The 20376-nt window shown below is 38.7% G+C and overlaps 1 protein-coding gene across 1 annotated transcript; it reads left to right on the forward strand.

Moving 5' to 3' along the window:
* The first annotated feature begins 18384 nt into the window (after positions 1-18384).
* On the forward strand, positions 18385-19894 carry LOC145068587 (plant intracellular Ras-group-related LRR protein 3-like). Its single transcript, XM_079015571.1, has 3 exons — positions 18385-18674; positions 18912-19078; positions 19142-19894. Exons 1-3 carry the CDS (start codon positions 18480-18482, stop codon positions 19755-19757), a joined length of 978 nt encoding a protein of 325 aa, XP_078871697.1. The 5' UTR covers positions 18385-18479; the 3' UTR covers positions 19758-19894.
* The last annotated feature ends 482 nt before the right edge of the window (positions 19895-20376 follow it).

Raw genomic sequence — 20376 nt, forward strand, 5'->3', positions numbered from 1 at the left:
TCGAAACGGACGATTTTGGCTCGAAACTTAGCTGTAGAGGGAGAGTATAGAGAGAGAGAGTAAAAAGGTGGAAATGTAGTTTACTCTCCCTTTTATAGGGGTCGGAGTTGGGGCTCAGTGGAAATCTACCCGATACTGCCGTTAAACGGGGCTTTTGGTCGCACCCGATTTAGTGGTTGTAATAAAATTAACTTTTTCCAATTTAAATGGAAATGTAATTTACGTGCTTTTATTTATTTTGTTATGACGATAACGGCATAAATATAAATAAATAAAACATTTATTTATTTGACGACCTCTAATTAACGGAACTTTTATAGAATGGAATATTCCGTCAACGGAAACGGGGTAATGTAACAGAATAAACTTTGGGTTGTCACATCATCCCCCCGTTAGAGGGAATTTCGTCCCGAAATTTAGGTCTAGGCAAGGAAGTAGGTATGAATGATAGAGGCGGGAGGGTACTTCCTATTCGGTTTCTCCTCGCACTCCCAAGTGAACTCTGGCCTGTTCTTGCATCTCAACAAACCTTCACCTACGGGATGCGGATTCCGTCTCGTGCAGTTAGCGATTTCCTACAGGTATGTCTACGAAGTTATGGTTCTCAATGGTTTCTATCAAGATGAGTGGGATACGAAGAGTGACGTTGGGCAACACATATCAAGTTTAAGAAGTGGATCAATCTGGTGTGAAACTTGTGGATTATCCGAAAGTAGTAGTGGTCTGACTAGGGTTGGACCAAATCTCCGTGAGGATTCTCAGATGGTCCTAAGCTCTCGGAAGGGTAGAGCTTTTCAATACTTAGAACATAGTGTACTTCTATGGCAAGATCACCACTGGCGTGATCGCCATTCCGAAGTTCTAAACGTTCTCTCTAGTACTGGAAGTGTAGTCCTTCAGGTTGGTTCTTAGGAAGCTCGGGTTGTCCTCGGCTTCACGTTTCTTGTCAATTGGCTTTTAGAGACTTTCTAGATCATCGGATGGGTTGTGTGTCTACGGTATCTTTTTGCTGCAGAGTGACTATCTCAATCTTGTGCAAAATGAACCCGCACTAGCGAATCTTGAGATATTTCTAACGGAAACTCTCAGGGTCGGGGAGATAGGGTTTCACCAGACGAGTGTTGGACTACCTCAGGAGGTGGTTCTACTATTTCTACGTGAGATAGTATTCGTGGAGCACCTAGTAGTCCAATGAACCTCTAAGACATTGGTTTATTTCAGTGCGGAAAGTGGTTTCTCTTGTATAACCCATCGACTAACACCTAGACTGGTGTCAAGACTATAATCTCCTCGGGATCTGGGTTATAAGGCTTATCGCAACTACTTTCACACTTTGATCAAGTATTCTTGGCTGCGAAGGTTATCCTGTAGTTCTCGGAATCCTAGTGTTCACTTCGGAGAACGAAGTCTATCGTCTACAGGGTGACGGCGATTTCCTCCATGTAAGAGGGTGGAGGGTCCTAGGCACTACTCGTCGGTAACAGGGTGGACGAAGTGCCTGAGTAGTGCGAACATCTTCGGCAACTACTCTTCCGAAGGTCCTGAGTTTTCTCGGTCTAGGTAAAATCTAGTGAGTATAGGGTTCCATTACTCGAAATTTTTATCTCTTTACTATTTGAGGGTGTTAGTTATTATGTGAGCTTAACCGGTATGACAACAAATTTCGGATTTGTGGTCCTTATAGTAGCTCAACCCGCAGTGGTTCTCTTGACTCTAGCCCCTATAGGATGAAGGGTCTTTCTATGAGGTTCGTGGTAGGGCTCATAGTTGGCTTAACCGCCAATACTTAGTGTATGCACGTCGTATATAACTGAGGTCGACAGGATGTTCAATTGTGTGACTCCACCCCAAACCCACAACCCAACGAGGAACAGGGAGTAGGGAGGAAGCACACATGTTAAATCTTTTTGATCTCAATTATATACCACCTTTATGCATACATCCAATTATAGTGGTCAGTCCCATGATTTCTATCCTCTGGGTTCACGAACTTGATTGAGAGGTGCGAAGGGTCCTTCTGGGGGATCTACGGAGTATTCTTCGAGTGGTTATCGTCTTCTGAAGTATCCGCAGTGTCTTTCGCTTCGGTTTCCATCTGTATAAGAGGGGTCGGTCAACAGCGCGCGGTATCCTTCTCTTGGGTACTTTGGAAGGTTTGAGATAAGAGGGACGACTGGCGGATCGCATTAGGTTTCATTATCTTTATTATGTTTAGGTTCGGAAGAACCTTTATTTGCTGACATGGCTACAGAGAAAGTTCTTTTTACACAGCACTAGGGATTTACACATGGTTGCACTCCGTCAAACCATGATTGATAGAGGCGTCGAAGTTGGCATACTTCGACATGACATAGAATGAGGATCAATAGAGTCATGTGCCGAATGGCACACAAGTCCTAGGCATCTCGGGTTTCATCCTGTGTATCATTGTCGCGAATACTTGGACCGATAGAGTCGACGCGGAACTATAGAGAGTCCTAAGTGTTTCTGAGTAGAGTACCCTTTTCATGAATGGTTTCTCACGAGGCATTTCTATAATCGCCTAACATATACTAGTCATTTCTAATTTAGGTGGGGAGGACTGTTGACTCAGCGACTCCGCCCTAAATCCACAACCAAATGAGGAACAGGAAATGAGGCGGCATTCACTCACTCTAGGTCTATCCATCTTAACTATGTAACGTATATGTTTAGCCATCATAGTTTCACCTGATGAAATTTTAAATTTTTATAACAGTGCTGCGACTTTCGCCTTACTGGGGAAATAATTACACTTAGTATTAGTCTTTTTATGTTCTCGGTTAGTTATCTGAATTTGGGAGACGTACTTAAAATTCTACCAAGTTCCTAGATGCTTCTCCGTAAGCAGTAGAGTCAGACTCCTCCTGAGTCTTTGTTGTTTCCTTCAGTTTGGATAGTTCTTCTTGAAGTGTCCATCCTTACTACATAGGTGGTAAACTGGGTTGTCTGCCACATTGGCGGTTGATGTAATAAACTCAACCGGAGTTCTGCAGACACGAGCAGCATGACCCTTCATTTGGCACCTAGTACCGTATAGCTCCCGGCGTACACCATGATGATGGTAGCTACACTTGCTGCAGTGGGGAAGGTTTCCTAGTTATGGTCTTCTTGAAGTCGGGAGGATTGACAGGGGTATTGACTGTCGCAACTCGTTGCCCTTCGAAAGGTCCTTGAGCCGAGTACTTCCCTCCTCGATCTTGAGTTTTCTCTTTAGTGGAGTTGGTTGAGGTTATTGGGTGGCTGCATATGCAGGTGTTGGTTGCTGTTGTCCATTGCTAGGATCAGGATTCCTGACAGGGCCCTTGCTAACATTGGTGTTGTTAGCATTCAGGTGAGCCATGACAGCTGCTACGGCTGCCGAGACTGCAGCTTGGAACGTAGCTTCATTGAATAAGAGAGTAGGTTTCTTGCTTGTGGACTGGTTACGCTTCTTCGGAGGCATGGTTTTCCTACACAGAAAGGAACATAAGATAATGAGAGACGATGGCTAACTCTGGACGTACCGATCCATACTATGTTAGGCATAAAGTTTCCCGTGCCTCGAGTATTGGTTGTTTGAGTGTCGACCTACATCCCTATGATGTAGCCCTGGTATTCAAGGTAGGAGTATGAGTATCGGAAAAAGGCCATAAGATGGGAGTCGTTCCTACTACGTTACCTTATACTGGGAAAGGTTTCACTCTCCGGTCTGGAAAGATTTGAGAACAGTTCGGAACGAAAACCGCGGAAAGAGAGGCTCATGAAGGCTTATGGCTAAATACTCTCAATAGAGGTGCGGGGATCCGCTCTAATCGTGTTACTAGCAACGGGAAACGATGATTTACCTAACACATAGTGTGAGTAGTGTGACCACTAACTCACTAAATTGTATTATTTTTATGGGTGTATTAGCATGACGAACACGAGGAGAAGACACCTCTCGGGTTCCATGTACTGGTTCCCTTTGTCTGCTTCGTATCTTTGACTGGGACCGGCGTTGATTTCCTTCGAGTAGCTACCTAGGGTTCTTTTCTCGTGAAGACATATTGAATTTCTACTCCGCCTTACTTCCGAATCCGACTCTGGGTGTCATCACTTCATGATGGTTGACTGGAAATCTCGGATATTTAGGCGAATTTCTCACCGATGTCCCTAAAAAGATATAGGCACTTGGTGTTTTCAATAGTCTTAACCTAGTTCATTTATTTCCGAACTGGAAATCTTCTCAATGAACCTCTTCTGTGTCTGAATCAACTCTTCTGTCGAGTACTGAAGTGGGTAGGGTTTTCTATAGGGTTCGTGCGAGAATGGAAATGTCTAAAGAATCCTAAGAGATTGTTAACATTTCACTGAGTGATCCATATCGAGTCCTGCTACAATTACATAGGGTATACAAATCATATATAACTTAGATCCGATAGGCCTTCGAATATGTGATACTACTCGGTATCCACATCCAAACAAGGAAAAGGAAGTAGAGTGAAACCACACATTCTTAGCCTATGGGATCCTTATTATATATAACTCTAGGAGTACACTCTCTGTAATTGTAGGTATATCAATAAGGATCTTTTTAGTTCTTCACACAAGGTTGTCTATGAATCCTAAAATACCCCCATGGTATTTTAATTTCTTGTTTGTTTCTTATCTTCTGAACATGATTCTGGGATTAGTGTGAGTCTTTTAGTGTTCCAAAATACTCCTATAGTATTTTAACTTTATGTTTGGCTCTAGCACTCCTAGTTGGTAAGTTTCAGACCTGTTGCAACACCACTATCACTCCCAAGCACATGTTCATCGCATCTCGAATAAATGTAGTTGATCAGGTTACATTTATTCCAGCTTACGATTACATAACTGCCCAGGTTTGACGGTAATGCTCAACATCCGAAGACTTTTATTCTTGTTCTTCTTGTGATACTTTTGTTCGAGTGTTTAGATTCGGGATGTTCTTATACTTTGGTAAAATATGGTTATCTTTTAAACTATAATTCTTGGTCAGAGTGTTTTATCCCTATGTATTTATAGGCTGTATATCTTTTAAGAATTGATATACTTAGCTCACTATAAACAATGCTCTGATACCAATCTGTCACACCCCAAAACCGGAACGGCGGAAACGTTCTGGGGTGGATGACGTCATGTCAATTATCACAACATATGTCGTATAGTAAATCAAAGTACAACAACCATTGCATTAATAGTAATAGTTTTACATGGTTTACATTACAATACATCAAAGTAATACAAGTAATAGTATAGGTGCAGCTTGGTACTAAACTGTCCTCATCAAAAGCTACAGGATGTACCTATCTAATGCTGACATGAGAATACAAGTTATTTGAAAAGTGAGTATCAGCATTTTTACAAATGTTGGTGAGTTCATAAGTATTTAGAGTATCCATTGAGTTAGAGTCCTTTCCAGAAAATCCTATATTTTCTTTATTAAAAGCAGTCTTCTACTAAGACTAGACGGAGTTATGTGGTAAAAAGTAGTTTTCCGTTAATCGATATCACTATCAAAACACAGAATTTGACTATTAAAGAAAGCAAGAGAAATCAGGGAAAATAACATAGGCCTCAGCAGTGAAGATTGCTGACCAAGGAAAAAGGAATCATAGACTCCAGGAGAGTATCGAATGAATGACACGCCTGACTCAGTCTAACCAAATGGAGACACAGACCCCAGACGGTACCAAATGAAAGGTACAACTAACAAGGTCTAAAGACAGAGAATACAGACCCCAGACAGTATCAAATGAAAGATACAGCTAGTAAGGTCTTAAAAACAGAGGATACAGACCCTAGACAGTATCAAATGAAAGATACAACTAGTAAGGTCTAAAAATAGAGGATACAGACCCCAGACAATATCAAATGAAAGATACAGCTAGTAAGGTCTAAAACAGAGAATACAGACCCCAGACAGTATCAAATGAAAGATACAGCTAGTGAGGTCTAAAACAGAGAATACAGACCCCAGACAGTATCAAATGAAAGATACAGCTAGTAAGGTCTAAAACAGTGTAACTCTAAGAGTGGGTTTCCAGCATACAGTGTAAATTACCGTTACCTTAAGACCATGAATTATAAGGTAACCTGAGATACTCGTAACCATACTAACCAACACTAGAGTACTTGACGCCCTGCAAGCGTCTGTGTAAAATATGACATTTGTCACCCCTTGGCTTGGTAGGCTGTGTACTGTAGCTAGCAGTCAGGGTGCGGGGGTGTCAATCCCATATAGATCTATACACACAATGTCCACTCTCCTTACAAGAGACTCTGGTTACCAACTAGACAACGGAGAAGTCCATGTCCAGAAGATGCATCCCAATTAGTGAAATCTGATGAAAGTGTTGGACTAGTAGTAAAGACTCATAACTGAACTGACCGGCGTAAATCTCCATGTCTATACATGTATATATGATATATAATAAATGATTAAACGACATTCGGACGGTTACCCGATCCCACCAGACCACATCCAAACGAGGAAAAGGAAATAGGGCGACTAGCCTTCCTAAGTCCTTTAAACATTATTTATATAACTATACAAGCGCAGGTATGCATTTAAATAAGTGGAAACTTATCGTGAAGTAAAAGCGTTATCAAGTATAAGTGAAGTAGGAGCGTATCAAGTATAAGTGAAGTAGAAGCGATATCAAGTATAAGTGAAGTAGAAGCGATATCAAGTATAAGTGAAGTAGAAGCGTATCACTAAGTAAAAGCGTATCACTAAGTAAGAGTCTAAACAAGTATAAGCATTTAACTAATTAGTAGTATCAACTAAATAAAAGTATAACAAAGCAGTAGGATATAACAAGTGGGGTATCAAAACATGGAAGAAAACCTTTATACTTAAGAAATCACGACTGGGTATTCTTTTGTAAAATAAGTTTGAAAACCTTTAGAAATCCTTTGGAAACCTTTCATAAATTAGTTTTAAATGAAACTTTGATAAAACAATATAAGTAAGAGACTTGAACAAGTGAAAACATTTTAGAAAACCATTTATACTATCATACTCGGTAAAACAGTTTACAGTGTAGTAAATCCTTGTGCATGCGGGTTATCAATCACATGTGATTGATATGATAACTGGCATGTTTAACTTGTATTCCCCCCCCCCCTATAAAACATGTAAAAACATTTAAAAGGTTCATTCAGGGGTATGAACTCACCTGACGTAAATGGATCCGACGAAGGTGCCGGTTGGGTGTTCGGTCTCAAGTAAAGACTTGAACACACCTAGTGACCTATTAACATATGATAACATATGTTTACATATAATTAGTACATATAATACTAATTAAACAAGTATACGCATCCTAGAGTGAGAAAAACAGTTTGATTAAGTGCTAGGGGTGTCCTGGGTAACATTTAAGGGTGTGTATGGCTTAGGAATGGAGTTTACTCTCCAAGAGTAAACTCTATACATAGTGTTCACGGCCCTAGGACAACTCCCCATGAGTTTACGGCCGTAAACTCATGGTGAGGGTGTTCTAGGATGCTTAAAGGCCTTATACCAATTGTGGAATTTTGCTAGGTCCAAGTATAAAGTGTATGAATGGATTTAAGGCACCTAAATGGACCAAATGGGAGCTTACGGCCCAAAACAAGGGATTTTACGGCCATAAGCTCCTATGGACATATTCCTTGGGTGTTTTAAGGGCTTAAGTGATAGAGAATAAATCCTATGCATTTTTCCAAGTCAAATGGGGAGTTTAGGGCACCATTTAACCCCTTTATAGGAGTTTACGGCCCAGGTACCCTTTCATGAGGGGTTTATGGCTGTGAACTCCTTATGGAGTTGTTTTAATCATGTTTAAGGTCCCTAACTTGTTGGTGGTTGATTCTTGAATTTATTCTAAGGCCATTGGTGTGTTTAAGTGGCTTTTAAACACTCAAATATGAGTTTACTCCCCATAAAGAGGAGTTTACGGCCCAAGCATATTCTTGGGCAGTAAACTCATGTTTACTCCCCAAAATGCTAGTTCAAGGTGTTCTAAGTCCGATTCCATAAGCCTACAAGTCATATCTAAGCCTTAGGGACAATTTGGAGGGGTTTTGGGGCTTAAAAACCCCCCCATTAAATGGTGTTCACGGTCCAAGAGTGTTCTTGGGCCGTAAACACATGATTTTGTCCCTATTTTATTTTTTAAACACGAATTTGCATGCTAGATAAGCTATACAACAAGTTAGGATAGTTTACCTACTCGTTTGGGGCTCGAAACGAACGATTTTGGCTCGAAACTTAGCTGTAGAGGGAGAGTATAGAGAGAGAGAGAGAGAGTAAAAAGGTGGAAATGGAGTTTACTCTCCCTTATATAGGGGTCGGAGTTGGGGCTCAGTGGAAATCTACCCGATACTGCCGTTAAACGGGGCTTTTGGTCGCACTCGATTTAGTGGTCGTAATAAAATTAACTTTTTCCAATTTAAATGGAAATGTAATTTACGTGCTTTTATTTATTTTGTTACGACGATAACGGCATAAAATATAAATAAATAAAACATTTATTTATTTGACGACCTCTAATTAACAGAACTTTTATAGAATGAAATATTCTGTCAACGGAAACGGGGTAATGTAACGGAATAAACTTTGGGTTGTCACCCAAGGATATACTTAGGGTTTGCGTGCTGGATTTTGGAGGGAGTTAGGATACTTACCTTCCATTGGCAGAGTTCTCCTACAACAACAGTTATCATGCCAGTATTGATCGAACACCTTTCAAGATGTTGTATGGAAGGAGGTGTTGGACCCCAGTTTGTTGGGGAGAGGTCGAATATCGGGTCACGGTAAGCACCGAGGTGGTGCTTAATAACAAAGTTAATTCAGCAGGTGCACGCCAGACTGTGGATCACACAAAGTCGTCAGAAGAGTTATGCGAACCCATACAGTTTGAACCTCGAGTTTCAGGTGGGAGACTATGTGTTGCTGAAGGTGTCGCCTTGGAAAGACGTTATCCGATTTCAGAAGCGGGGCAAGCTGGGTCCCCGATTTATTGGATCGTTCAGGACTACTTACCGTGTAGGCAGGGTTGCATACTGATTGGATCTTCCCAATGAGCTTAGTCAGATCCATAACACTTTCCATGTGTCTCAATTAAGGCAATGTGTAGCCGATGATTCAACAGTGATCTCGTTGGATAATATTCAGGTGGATGAACACTTGAATTATATGGAAAAGTTGATTGCGATCCTCTATAGGAAAACTAAAACTCTACGTAACAAGGTGGTGAATCTGGTGAAGGTGCAATGGCAGCGCCGAAAGGGCTCTGAGTGGACGTAGGAGCCAAAGGATGAGATGATGGAGCACTACCCAGATTTGTTTACGGCAGCAGACTTCGAGGACGAATTCTAATTCAAATGGGGGAGAGTTGTAACACTCGAATCCATGTATTTTCCTTTAAGTCATTGAAACAATTTATAATTGCAAAAGAGGTCCCTTTGTACGCTGGGCGTACGCTTAGCGTACATGGATGTGTTGGATCGGGGAGTACAAAGCGTACGCGAGGAGGTGTAAGTAGCCAAAAGCTAAAACCCTAATTTTAGGGCATGAGCCCTATTTAAGCACATTTGTGACCTTTGGACCCTCATCCTTATCATCCTCCATAACTCTAACATCCCTAAAACCCTAGTTTGCCTTTGAGTGTGATTTTGAGCTTGGAAGTAACTTTAGTGGCCTTTTTGGTGTGTTTGCAAGAAGAAGAACTTGGTGAGCAAGCCTTGGACGTGGTTGAGCTTCAATATCCTAAATGTACAGCATATTAGGAAGCTTTTGAAGGTAAAAGCTCATACCTTGTTGATCCTTTTGTTAGTTAGAGTTAGGGTATGTTTATGAGCTCTTTTTTTTCTCTTTTGATCCTTTTGTTAGTTAGAGTTATGGTTAGTTTATGAGCTCTTTTGGGTCCATGGATTCTCTTTTGTGAGCTTGAGCAACTCCAGAAGCTAGAAATGCGAGATCTTAGTCCCTATGGTGTGTTAGAGGCATAAAAATGTTATCTTGATGGATGACATGAAGCCATGCATGAATCTAGGTTCTTAATGTGAGTTTTGGTGAACAAAAATGGATGTTGGACTCCTATAAGACATGTTAAGGCATAAAGTTGCCAACTTTATGCCCTAGGACCCCCTTAATGACCGAGATCTGAGAGTTAAAGTAAGTGGCTGCATATTTTAAGCACCAAATAGCTTAAGGTGCTGAACAACTCAGTACGCTGAGTGTACTAGGATTTACACAGCGCGTACTGCATGGCGATCGCGTACGTCGGGTGTATGGAGAATTACGCCGCGCGTACACCCCTAGTGGGATTTTGGACTTTTATTGGAGTTTTGGATCATTGGGCATTAGTTAGTTTTTGAACTTGATATGTTTAGAGTATGTGGGCCTTTGAAAATTTTATAATGGGCCTTAAATGTTGTAGTTGGGCCTTTTAGGCCTTGGAGCCCGTTATTGCGTTTGGGCCATGAATGGTTAGGCCCATTATGGGAAAAAGCAATTGAGCCCTTATTTTAGGAGTTTGGACTTAGGGCTTAGGCTTATGATTTGGGATTGTGACCTAATTCTGATTAGGGCTATTTGTTTGTGTTAGTGTGGGACCTTCCTATTTAGCAGTCGAGCATCTTGTTGTTTCCAACAGACTGAGGTGAGTTTCTCACTGTATCAATGGGTCGAAGGCACCAAAACCGGCCCGTTCTTTGCGTTATAGTATGCAGATTATTTATGTGATATGTGTATGAAAGACCAGGATGGAGCCCCTGGAAATTGCATGGAAGACCAGGATCTGGCCCTTGGAAATAGTATGAAAGACTAGGATACAACCCCTGGCATCTGTATTTAAGACTGGGATTTGGCCCTCGGCAATAATTATAAGAATATGATTTGGCCCATAACATTAGTTGTTTGTTGGTATGTAGTAGTTTGGGAAAAATCACTAGGCGCTAGATTTCAGTTTGTGTTTACAGTTTGATTACAGTCTGTGTTTATGGGTTGAGGTTATAGGCCAATAAACCCTGGTATTCCGGTCTGGATAGATTGAATGCCTGCAAGGCGGTCCAATCAGGCCGAAGGCTGAAGAGCTGTAGTTTTGAATGATTGTATGTTTATCATATGGGGTATTTTGGGGGAAAACTCACTAAGCTTTATGCTTACCCAGTTGTTTATGGTTTCAGGTATCATCGGTGATTGCAGGAAGGTAAAGCCGGGATTGTACACACTCATCAGTAACATTGAAGATTCTGCGTTTTCCAAGATACTCTGATTGTTAATAAATATAATTTGGAATAAATGGTTCCCTCAAATAATGAGTTAATAAATTGGAAAGTTTTATCTTAATATAAATGAAAATTTTTGATTGTGAAAATGGGACGTTACACATTGGGGGGGTCCGTCCTACCCTAGCGTCCATCAGTGATCCTCAATGTAGTCGGTGCTGCAGCCTGCACCGGCCTTAGAGCGAGCAAGGGACAACTAACCTTTACATAGAAAACCTGCTCATAATGATAACAAATATGGATACTCAGTACTAGGACCTGCTAACGACAATCCTTATCATAATGCCCCTCCTTGCCACATTTGTGGCATCTAGATGAAGATCGGAAAACACCATCATAAACCTTGTCGCACTTGCCACAAGTACGAACCCTCTATACCCCAGATCTCGAATGAGCGGGCTTAAACCGCTTCGCTGCAGGCGATGACTGAACAAGAGTCTGACTCAGCTCCCTAGAATGGAGCTCTATCTCAATCTCCCTCCGCCTCACAACCTCCTGAAGCTCGAAGAGAGTACCATAACGTCGGGTGGACACGAACTGCCGAATATACGTCTTGAGCATGCCCAAGTACCGAGTCATCTGAGCCTGCTCAAAAGCAGCAAACCCACGGTAGAAAAGTGCCCTCTCTATAAACTTCTTAGTGATCTCCATCACCATCTCAGTCCACTGTCTCAAATCCAGATACTTTTGAGCCAACATTTTCATCTCTACCAAGGGAATGTATCTCGTACAGAACATCTCCGAGAAATACTCCTAAGTAACAACAACTCTCTGCTCAGAGTGTAAGAGCCAATCACTAATCTCCACTAATCCTTCGCCCCTAACCGGAGAAGGTTCAGGGCGCACTTGACCTTCTGGTCAGTAGGGGTAAGGTAATGTGAAGAAACAACCCTCCATATCATACAACCACCTTATCGCCACAATCGGGTCATTGACCCATCAAACTTTGGGGGCTTCGAATTATCGAAGTCCTGGTACTGAAAAGATCTCTCCCCTAGAACCCCCGCAATAGAAACAGTTGCGGTAGCTACAACAACAACAACATCAGAAAGAGCAACATATTGACCGTCAAAGAGATTAATCATAATAGTGTTGATAGACCCAAACATCTACAACATATACCTACAGACAAAAGTAGCCACCTCTATGGCAATTATCTCCCGAATCTGATCATCAGTCGATCTTGGCCTATCCTGGCCACCCGCTCCAAATCCTGATCCTTTCTTCTCCACCATTCTAAAATTAAACCAAAGCACATCAGAAAAGCCACAATACCCATTGCTACAATCACAAGACGAGACTAAACCCTTGGGGTTTGTGACTTCCTTTCTACACGTACGAGTCTTGTTCTTTTAGTAGTATGGGCCCATACTACCTTACACACCTACCCATATTTGTCTCAAAGATCATCACAACCGACCAACACAAATACAACAACTAGGATACACATACATCATATCCTCACTCCCTAGAGAGTGGCTAATCATGCCTCATCTGACCAACTTCTCACACACTTACTCACCCATGAAACTTCCACCAACCCTACAGCCACTCGTGCATGCTAATCATACATAACACTGGATCCTACAGACAGTTGAATACTTGGTTCTACCTTAAGCCCACAACCAAACAAGGAACATGAAATAAGGCTAAACCAAACATTCTTATGCTATAAAATCTTAGTTATGTACAACTATGATCCATACACTAAGCAACTACAATAATGATGTCAATTCCATACAAGAAGTAACCCCAGGCTATTAGGTATCGATGTTTGTTTGGATGGATCGGTTTGATCCGATCCAATAAAGTGAATCCAAATTGATTTCGGTTTTCAAAACATGGATCCGAATAGTCCAAACTAAATTTAAATCTAATCCGATCCGATCCAATTACAATTCGGTTGGATCGGTTTTTATAATTCGGTTTTTGAAAACCGAAACATTTTAAAACGACAAATAATTATAACATTATTAAACGTTACACAAGAAGCAAAAACCAATTACTTAGTTGTGATTTGGAATGTATAAACAACTAATAAGAACATATACTATAGTTAAATATTTTATAGATAGAAAACTTTTGAGTGAAAATGCATATTAATGTTTTTTTATCGGGTGAAACGTTCCTATTTGAAAAAATAAATTACAAACTTAATAAAAAACTATAGATATATATTATAAATAGATAAATAATAAATGTTTATTCGGTTTTTTTGGATTATTCGGTTTCTATTTTATAAACCAAAACCAATCCGAAATCCAAAATAATAATTCGGTTTTGTTGAAAACCAATCCAAAAATCCGAATATCCGAACCAAATAGTCCAATCCAAATTGTCCAATTGGATAATTCGGTTTTATCCGAATAGTGAACAGTCCTACTATCAGGCATCACACATCAGACAATTCTATCATGCAATTCCTAAAGATCCCTAACCTATCACCAGCATGTTGTTCTATCATAAACATCATATCAAATAATAGTGTGATAACTTGGGGTATACTTTCTTGCTCTGGCTGATCATACACGTTGCATCCTTCCTTAGTTAATTTTGAAAACAATTTTGAAAACCATTTTTAAAACTTTTGCAGTTCTTTAGTTTGAGTCTGGATTCACACAAATGTTCATCCAATTCTCTCAAATCTAGCTCTGGTCCCAACTTGTAACATCCTAAAAATCACAATAAATTTTAACTTTTCATAAACAACCCAAAACCATAATTGTTTACAAAACCATTGTTTCAAAAGTGTATTCCGGTAATCAGAGTATCCCAAAATCTAAATAACATAAAATCGAAGGATGTGCATGATCATGCCTTCACCTTGACACAATTATCTGAAGTACCTGAAACAATAAACTGAAACTGTAAGCCAAATCTTAGTGATTTCCCCCAAAGTACCAACACACAAACATATAACAACATACATTAGGTCCATAACTAACATACTGGATTACCCCTGAACCCACAATATGAGTGTGGATTTCCTTTCAGGCCCACATCTCATATCTGGCTTGCTCCCGATCCCACATCATAAGTCTGGCTTGCCCTTCAGGCCCACAGATCATGCCTGACATTGCTCCCATGTTTGTTGGCTACCGCACAGAGCAGTACCACCTCAACCCAACCATATTATGTTGACATATACATAACAGATAACATATAACTAGTCAACATACAAACAGGCAGATCTACAAATCACTACCTCATACTACATCCTATATACCAGGATACCGATCTAACTGATCACTATAACATATCAACATCCTTTATACCAGTATACATAATCTAATGTGCCGACATTGGTGCCTTCGACCCACAAGTACAGTGAGGAAAACTCACCTTTCAGTCTAAACAAATAACTGAATAGGTCTCTGCACCGAATATTAGCTCTATCCGTCATCTATTCATCAAATAGTGACCAATCTCAAATACAACTCAAAATACCCTTATTTCAAACTTGGTCAAACCCTAATCAAAGTCAAAAAGTCAAACTTGGTCAACAGAGCTGGGTACGCCCAACGTACTCAACTTGTACGCTTAAGATACACAACTTGACCATAAAATGGGTTGGGTTGACCCTGAACGCTAAGCGTTCCTAGGCTACGCCCAACGTTCGCAAGGGGATTCTTTCCTTTCTTATTAAGGGCTCAATCCTTAAGCTCTTTTGTCCATATTCCAGATCTAAACCTACAATAACGTCCTTAACCCTAAAATTTCCAACTTTATGGTCTTGCATGGACATTAAGTGCCTAGACACAAGAACCCTAACTACTTAACCCATCAAGATCTTGTATATCATGTATGGAAGGAATCTAACAACTAAGATTATATCTTTATGCTTCTAGATGCCCCCAAAACGTCTAAAAGGACAACTTATATGGATTAGAGTAGTCCATACTCATAATACCAAGCTTATGGGATCAAAAGAACACCATTTCATAACTAAACAAGATCTAAACAACTCTTAATCAAGTTCAGAGCTTTTTACCTCCAAACGACGCCAAACGATGTTGCTATTCTAGATCCAAAGAGTCCCACTCCTCCAAGATGATCCTTTCTCATTCCTTTCTCCTTCAAGGTTACCAAAACACACAAAATGCTCAAGAATGCTCTAAAAATGGATTAGGGTTTGTTTGGGGAAGAAGGTGGGCTGAAGGTTGATGAAAGAAGGTAGGTTTGGGATTTAAAGATGCTTAAATAAGGTCCAAACCCTAAAAATTAGGGTTTTCATTCTGGCCACTTACGCCCAACGTACGTACCTAACTCCCATAAACTTTGAAAATGCCATTTGGGTCAAATGACAATTAATTCACATCCAATGTCTAATATGAAATAAATTCTCATACTTAGGTATTAAAATGAAAATACCTCGATATCAAGATGTTACATGGTTAAAAATAAAAGTAGTAGGACGGTTAAGGTTAAAAATAAAGTATGTTGTTCTTTCTTGCATTCATAAAAATAGTTATTTTTAAATTTAAATTGGTTCAATGTTTGGTCTTAGAATCGAACAATTAAACGTAACTTGGGGATCCATCTAGGGCATGATCTTTTACCCAAAACAAAGAAACCTTCTTCACCCCCAAAAAGGGAGCATAGCCAGTGGCGAAACCATAAATTTTCGTTAGTGGTAACACCAAAATATCATGCCTGTTGTATTTTTTTTTTCAGAATTTTATAGCAATGCACTTTCATTTATTTATTTATTTTTATTTTTTAAATAATTTTATAGCAACATAGCTTTAGTTTTTCAACCATTCATAGTCAAAATACCAAGCTTATTTCATTTATTTTTTATTTTTAATTTTATAGCAAGATACTTTCAATTTTATTGTAACATAATTCCAGTTTTTCTCGACGACCTTCATAAGTACAAAGGAAGTGAACTTCTTGTTGGTTCTGGTTCAAAGAAAAAAGTCTATTATTAGGTACATTTAATAATGTTAAAATGAATAACATTAGATAACTTTAAAATTATTAAAATGAACGATTAATATAAGGATATAACTACTAACTTGTCGAAAAGGGCGGTCAAAATTCCAAGCTTTTCCTATACTTTATTTTGTTGTACATAGAGTGAAAAGGGTGGGTATTTTATTTTATTTTTGTGTCGAATTAGTAATCCTCTAAGGCTCTAACTACATATATTTACCAGAGTAATACCCAGAGCCAACCCAATGGGTGTTTAAGGTGTGCTTAAGAAAAGGCCTATTAAAATCTAGGGCCTATTTTTTTTGTTTCAGATTTTATATTAGGGTATTTTCAGTTTTTTGGCCATGAACGATGTATCAGAAGATAAAGGAAGCGATGCAAGGGCAACGAGAGAATTAGAAATTAGATGAGCGGGAATCATAAATGTTTGGGGAAAAGGAAACGATGTTTTGGTTATCGATAATGATGATTACGATTTAGGCATTGGGAAGATAAGAACAAGTTGACGATGGCTGGCAGCAACGATGTTGTACTCCACAATCCTCGATAATAATAAGGATATAACTCAATCAAAGCATTCAGTTTATGCTTCTTTCTTCTTAATTCCTTGTTCATAAATCTTAAAAAATTAGTGAATCGGAATTCAGAGCCATGCTTCAAAAATCTAAAGCAAACTGAAATCAGAAGTGAGGTTTCAAAAATCAGAATCTTGGATCAGGTCTAGGGACGAAAATCAAAAGGTCTTATACATTTTTTTTTTACCTATCTGGTATGTTTCTGATGTTTAGAAGTATTTATTTGTTCTTTCTAATTATTGTTTTCTTGAACTCAGAAAATTGAAGAAATAATCAGCCCACTGATCCAACTTTGAGTTTTAGAAGTTTTTTATTTAAGATTTTCTTGAAGTGTAAAAAATCAAAGGTATTGTACATTTTTTTTATCAATCTGATAGAGTGATAGGTTTCTTATATTGTGTAGAAGTAAACTAGGTTTTTTTTTTCATTCTTACTGTTTTATGCTGTCTGGAATTCATAAGAATTGATGGAACAATCTGTCCATTTTCAATCCAGCTTTAAGGTTTAGAAGTTTCTAATTTTAGATATGTTTGCACTCTTGCAAGTTAGAAGGTAAGTTCTTGTTTTTCTTTTCTGATTATAGCATTCTGATCTCGTTTGTTTTTTTATAGTTTTTTCAGAGGAAAGAGGTGTTATAGTTCACATTTGAGTTTCAGTGATTAATAGAATGATGGTTGTTTTGGTGTAGAAACAAATTTATTTTTTTATGTATTTATATTGAATGAAATGTTAATTTATTTGGAGTATTTTCCAATGTTCTAAATAACGTAAGGCGTGACTTGGCGGCAATATCAAACCTCAAGCTTTTCCGAGCCTTGACAAGTCATGACGTTTGTAAGACGTGACTTAAGGCGGCAATTTTCTATATAATTAATATTTTTATATGTATTTTCAATTATTATTCATTTTTATACACATATATGAGTTAAGGCGGCGTTTTGGCAAAGTTTAACGGCAGGTGCAAGCCTTGGAGCCGTGACACGTCATGACGGAGCCATGACGAGCTTTTTCGAACCTTGGTATTTTGCAATAGAATATGAAAAATTCTAATTGGTTTGCTTAAATTTTAGGTTTTCTATGTTTTAGGGCCTATATTTTGTTAAATTGCACAGGGTCTTCGAAATCTTGAGGCCGATAACACCGACTAATTTTAATACACTCATCTTACAAGAGGAGCCCAAAATTGATGAAGGTTTTTTTATTAAGGAATTTTATGGAACTCTTGGTGTTCATAAAAACTAAATAAAGAGTAAGTGCAATTTTATCAAAGAAAAACAGAAAAAGCACCATGTACAATTATACATAATTACAAATAGATTTGTAATGAGCCACGTGTATCTTCCCATGTTTTACTATTGTATCAGGAGTTAATCAAAACAATAATTGAGTGTTTTGTGTGGTTTTTCTTCACTCTTGTTTTTTACAGTGAGAAAGGAGATAAAGAGAGAAAAAACGACTGAAATAAACAATCGGTAGATATTTCTTGTATTTAGATTTTATGTTTTCTTTCTTACTTTTTTTTTTTTTTTTGGATAAACTTCGAAATCTCGAACTTGTTAAGAAGCATGTGAACTGAGGCCCGCCAGTGTCAAAGTCAAATGTTTGACGAATTCTCTACAAAGACCGCTATAAGTAAAAGGGACAGGGATCAGAGCTTGATTGAGTTCACAATAGTATCAAAATTAAAAAATGGATGATCTTGTGAATGATAACGACGATGGATCAGATGAAGCCAACGAAGAAGTTGTCAGGATACTGAAGCAGGCATCGGAGGAGGTCATTGATAGCGTTGACCTCTCTAGTCAACAGTTAAGGTTTCTTCCCGAAGCATTCGGCAAGCTTACCAGTTTAATTCATCTCAATCTCTCCAATAATCACTTACAGGTTTCTTTTTCAGTTCTTCCTTTGATTCTTTATGTCCAATTCCGCCTTATATCTACGAATCTTTTGAGTTCTGGTGGAATCATGATTCTTATGCTTTTGTATCTTCTAAATTATATTAAGCCTTGTTCATACCTTCAACCTGTTTGTTAAAATGTCCAAGTTAACTTTCTGGTGAACTTTCACTCTTGATTTCTTTCTGGATTCATCTAAGTTTTTACAATTTTTGTCGTCAAACAGGTGCTTCCTGATTCAATTGCAGGATTAGTGAAACTAGAGGAGCTTGATGTTTCATCCAATCTTTTAGAATCATTACCAGATTCCATCGGCTTGTTGACATCTCTCAAAATCTTAAACATCTCAAGCAACAAGCTCAACACCATTCCAGAAAGCATCGCCTTTTGCAAGTAATTCTTTCAACTTTCAACTATATTATATGATCTATATCTCAACTCTCAATTCATCAACAGATCATTGGAGGAATTGTATGCAAGCTTCAATAACCTAATATTCTTGCCAACAAACTTCGGTTTTGGACTAATAAGCCTCAAAATCCTGTCAATCAGCCTCAACGAAATCCGTTTCCTTCCAACTACCATTAGTGAACTAGAATCTTTAAAATACCTAGATGCCCATTTCAACAAACTCCATGGCCTTCCATCTTCAATTGGGAAACTGTCAAATCTTGAGGTATTGAACTTGAGTAGTAACTTCAGCAATTTGACAGAGTTACCTGACACAATTACAAACCTTAAAAACCTCAAAGAACTTGATCTCAGTAACAACCAAATCAAGTCTCTTCCTGAATCATTCGGTCAACTTCAGAATCTGACCAAATTAAACTTAGATCAGAACCCGATTGTAGTTCCTCCAATGGAGATTGTAATGGAAGGAACGGAGGCTGTGAAGGGCTTTATGGTCAATTGGCGGCTTGCTAATATAGCTGCTGAGGAACAGAGGCGTGTGGTTGAAAATGATGAGAACCAAGGAGGATGGATGGCTTGGGGAACCAACATGGTTAATGTGTATCTTGGACAAGGTAAATCTTCTACTTCCAAAGACTCATACTTGGATCAGTTATTGTAATATTTTAAAGTATAAAATCTTTGAAGTTACTTAAGAACAAATGAAAAAGTGTGTGTATCATGTTGTAAGTAATGGTTGAACATGGTAATTGTTGTAATGAGTGAAATATTTATGATATGTATTTTGTATTTATGTGATCTTTTTGTCACTTTGTTATGCTTCTTATTAGAATGTATATATGTTAATGATATTTCTTGGTATTAACAACCTTAGGTTGGATCCATTATGACATCTTTAACTATTTACCCATATCAATTCTTTGTAGGTGTATGCATGAACACTACTTTTGTTTTATGCAAGTCAAGCAAACAACACGCGCATGCTAATTGAAAAACATTCTAGTTCAAATGTAAACTCATATAGTTTACAAAACTCAAAACAACTAGCAAGACTATAAATCATTCAACAATTCACAAAACTAGACTTGCATATAAAACTTTAATCAAAACAAGTTATTTTTCCAAGTACCCCATAGTTGAGAAAAAACTACTTGTACTCACCTTAAGGGTTTATGCTAGACTAACCTTGAACCTTCTCCAAGCTTTATCTATACTCTTCTTAAGTCTCGAATCTGATCATAAGTCTCGGTGATACAGTTTCCCGATTAATACCTCGAATG

Source organism: Lactuca serriola, chromosome 8 (assembly GCF_051521515.1).
Source record: "Lactuca serriola cultivar US96UC23 chromosome 8, Lser_US96UC23_V15, whole genome shotgun sequence".
In the NCBI taxonomy this organism is placed as follows: Eukaryota; Viridiplantae; Streptophyta; class Magnoliopsida; order Asterales; family Asteraceae; genus Lactuca; species Lactuca serriola.

Excerpts from the sequence above, each read along its gene's own strand:
- LOC145068587 (XM_079015571.1), top strand. The coding sequence starts at position 18,480 with ATGGATGATCTTGTGAATGATAACGACGATGGATCAGATGAAGCCAAC. Across the intron at positions 18,675-18,911 it reads TCTCCAATAATCACTTACAG|GTGCTTCCTGATTCAATTGC; the intron begins GTTTCTTTTTCA and ends GTCGTCAAACAG. Across the intron at positions 19,079-19,141 it reads GAAAGCATCGCCTTTTGCAA|ATCATTGGAGGAATTGTATG; the intron begins GTAATTCTTTCA and ends ATTCATCAACAG.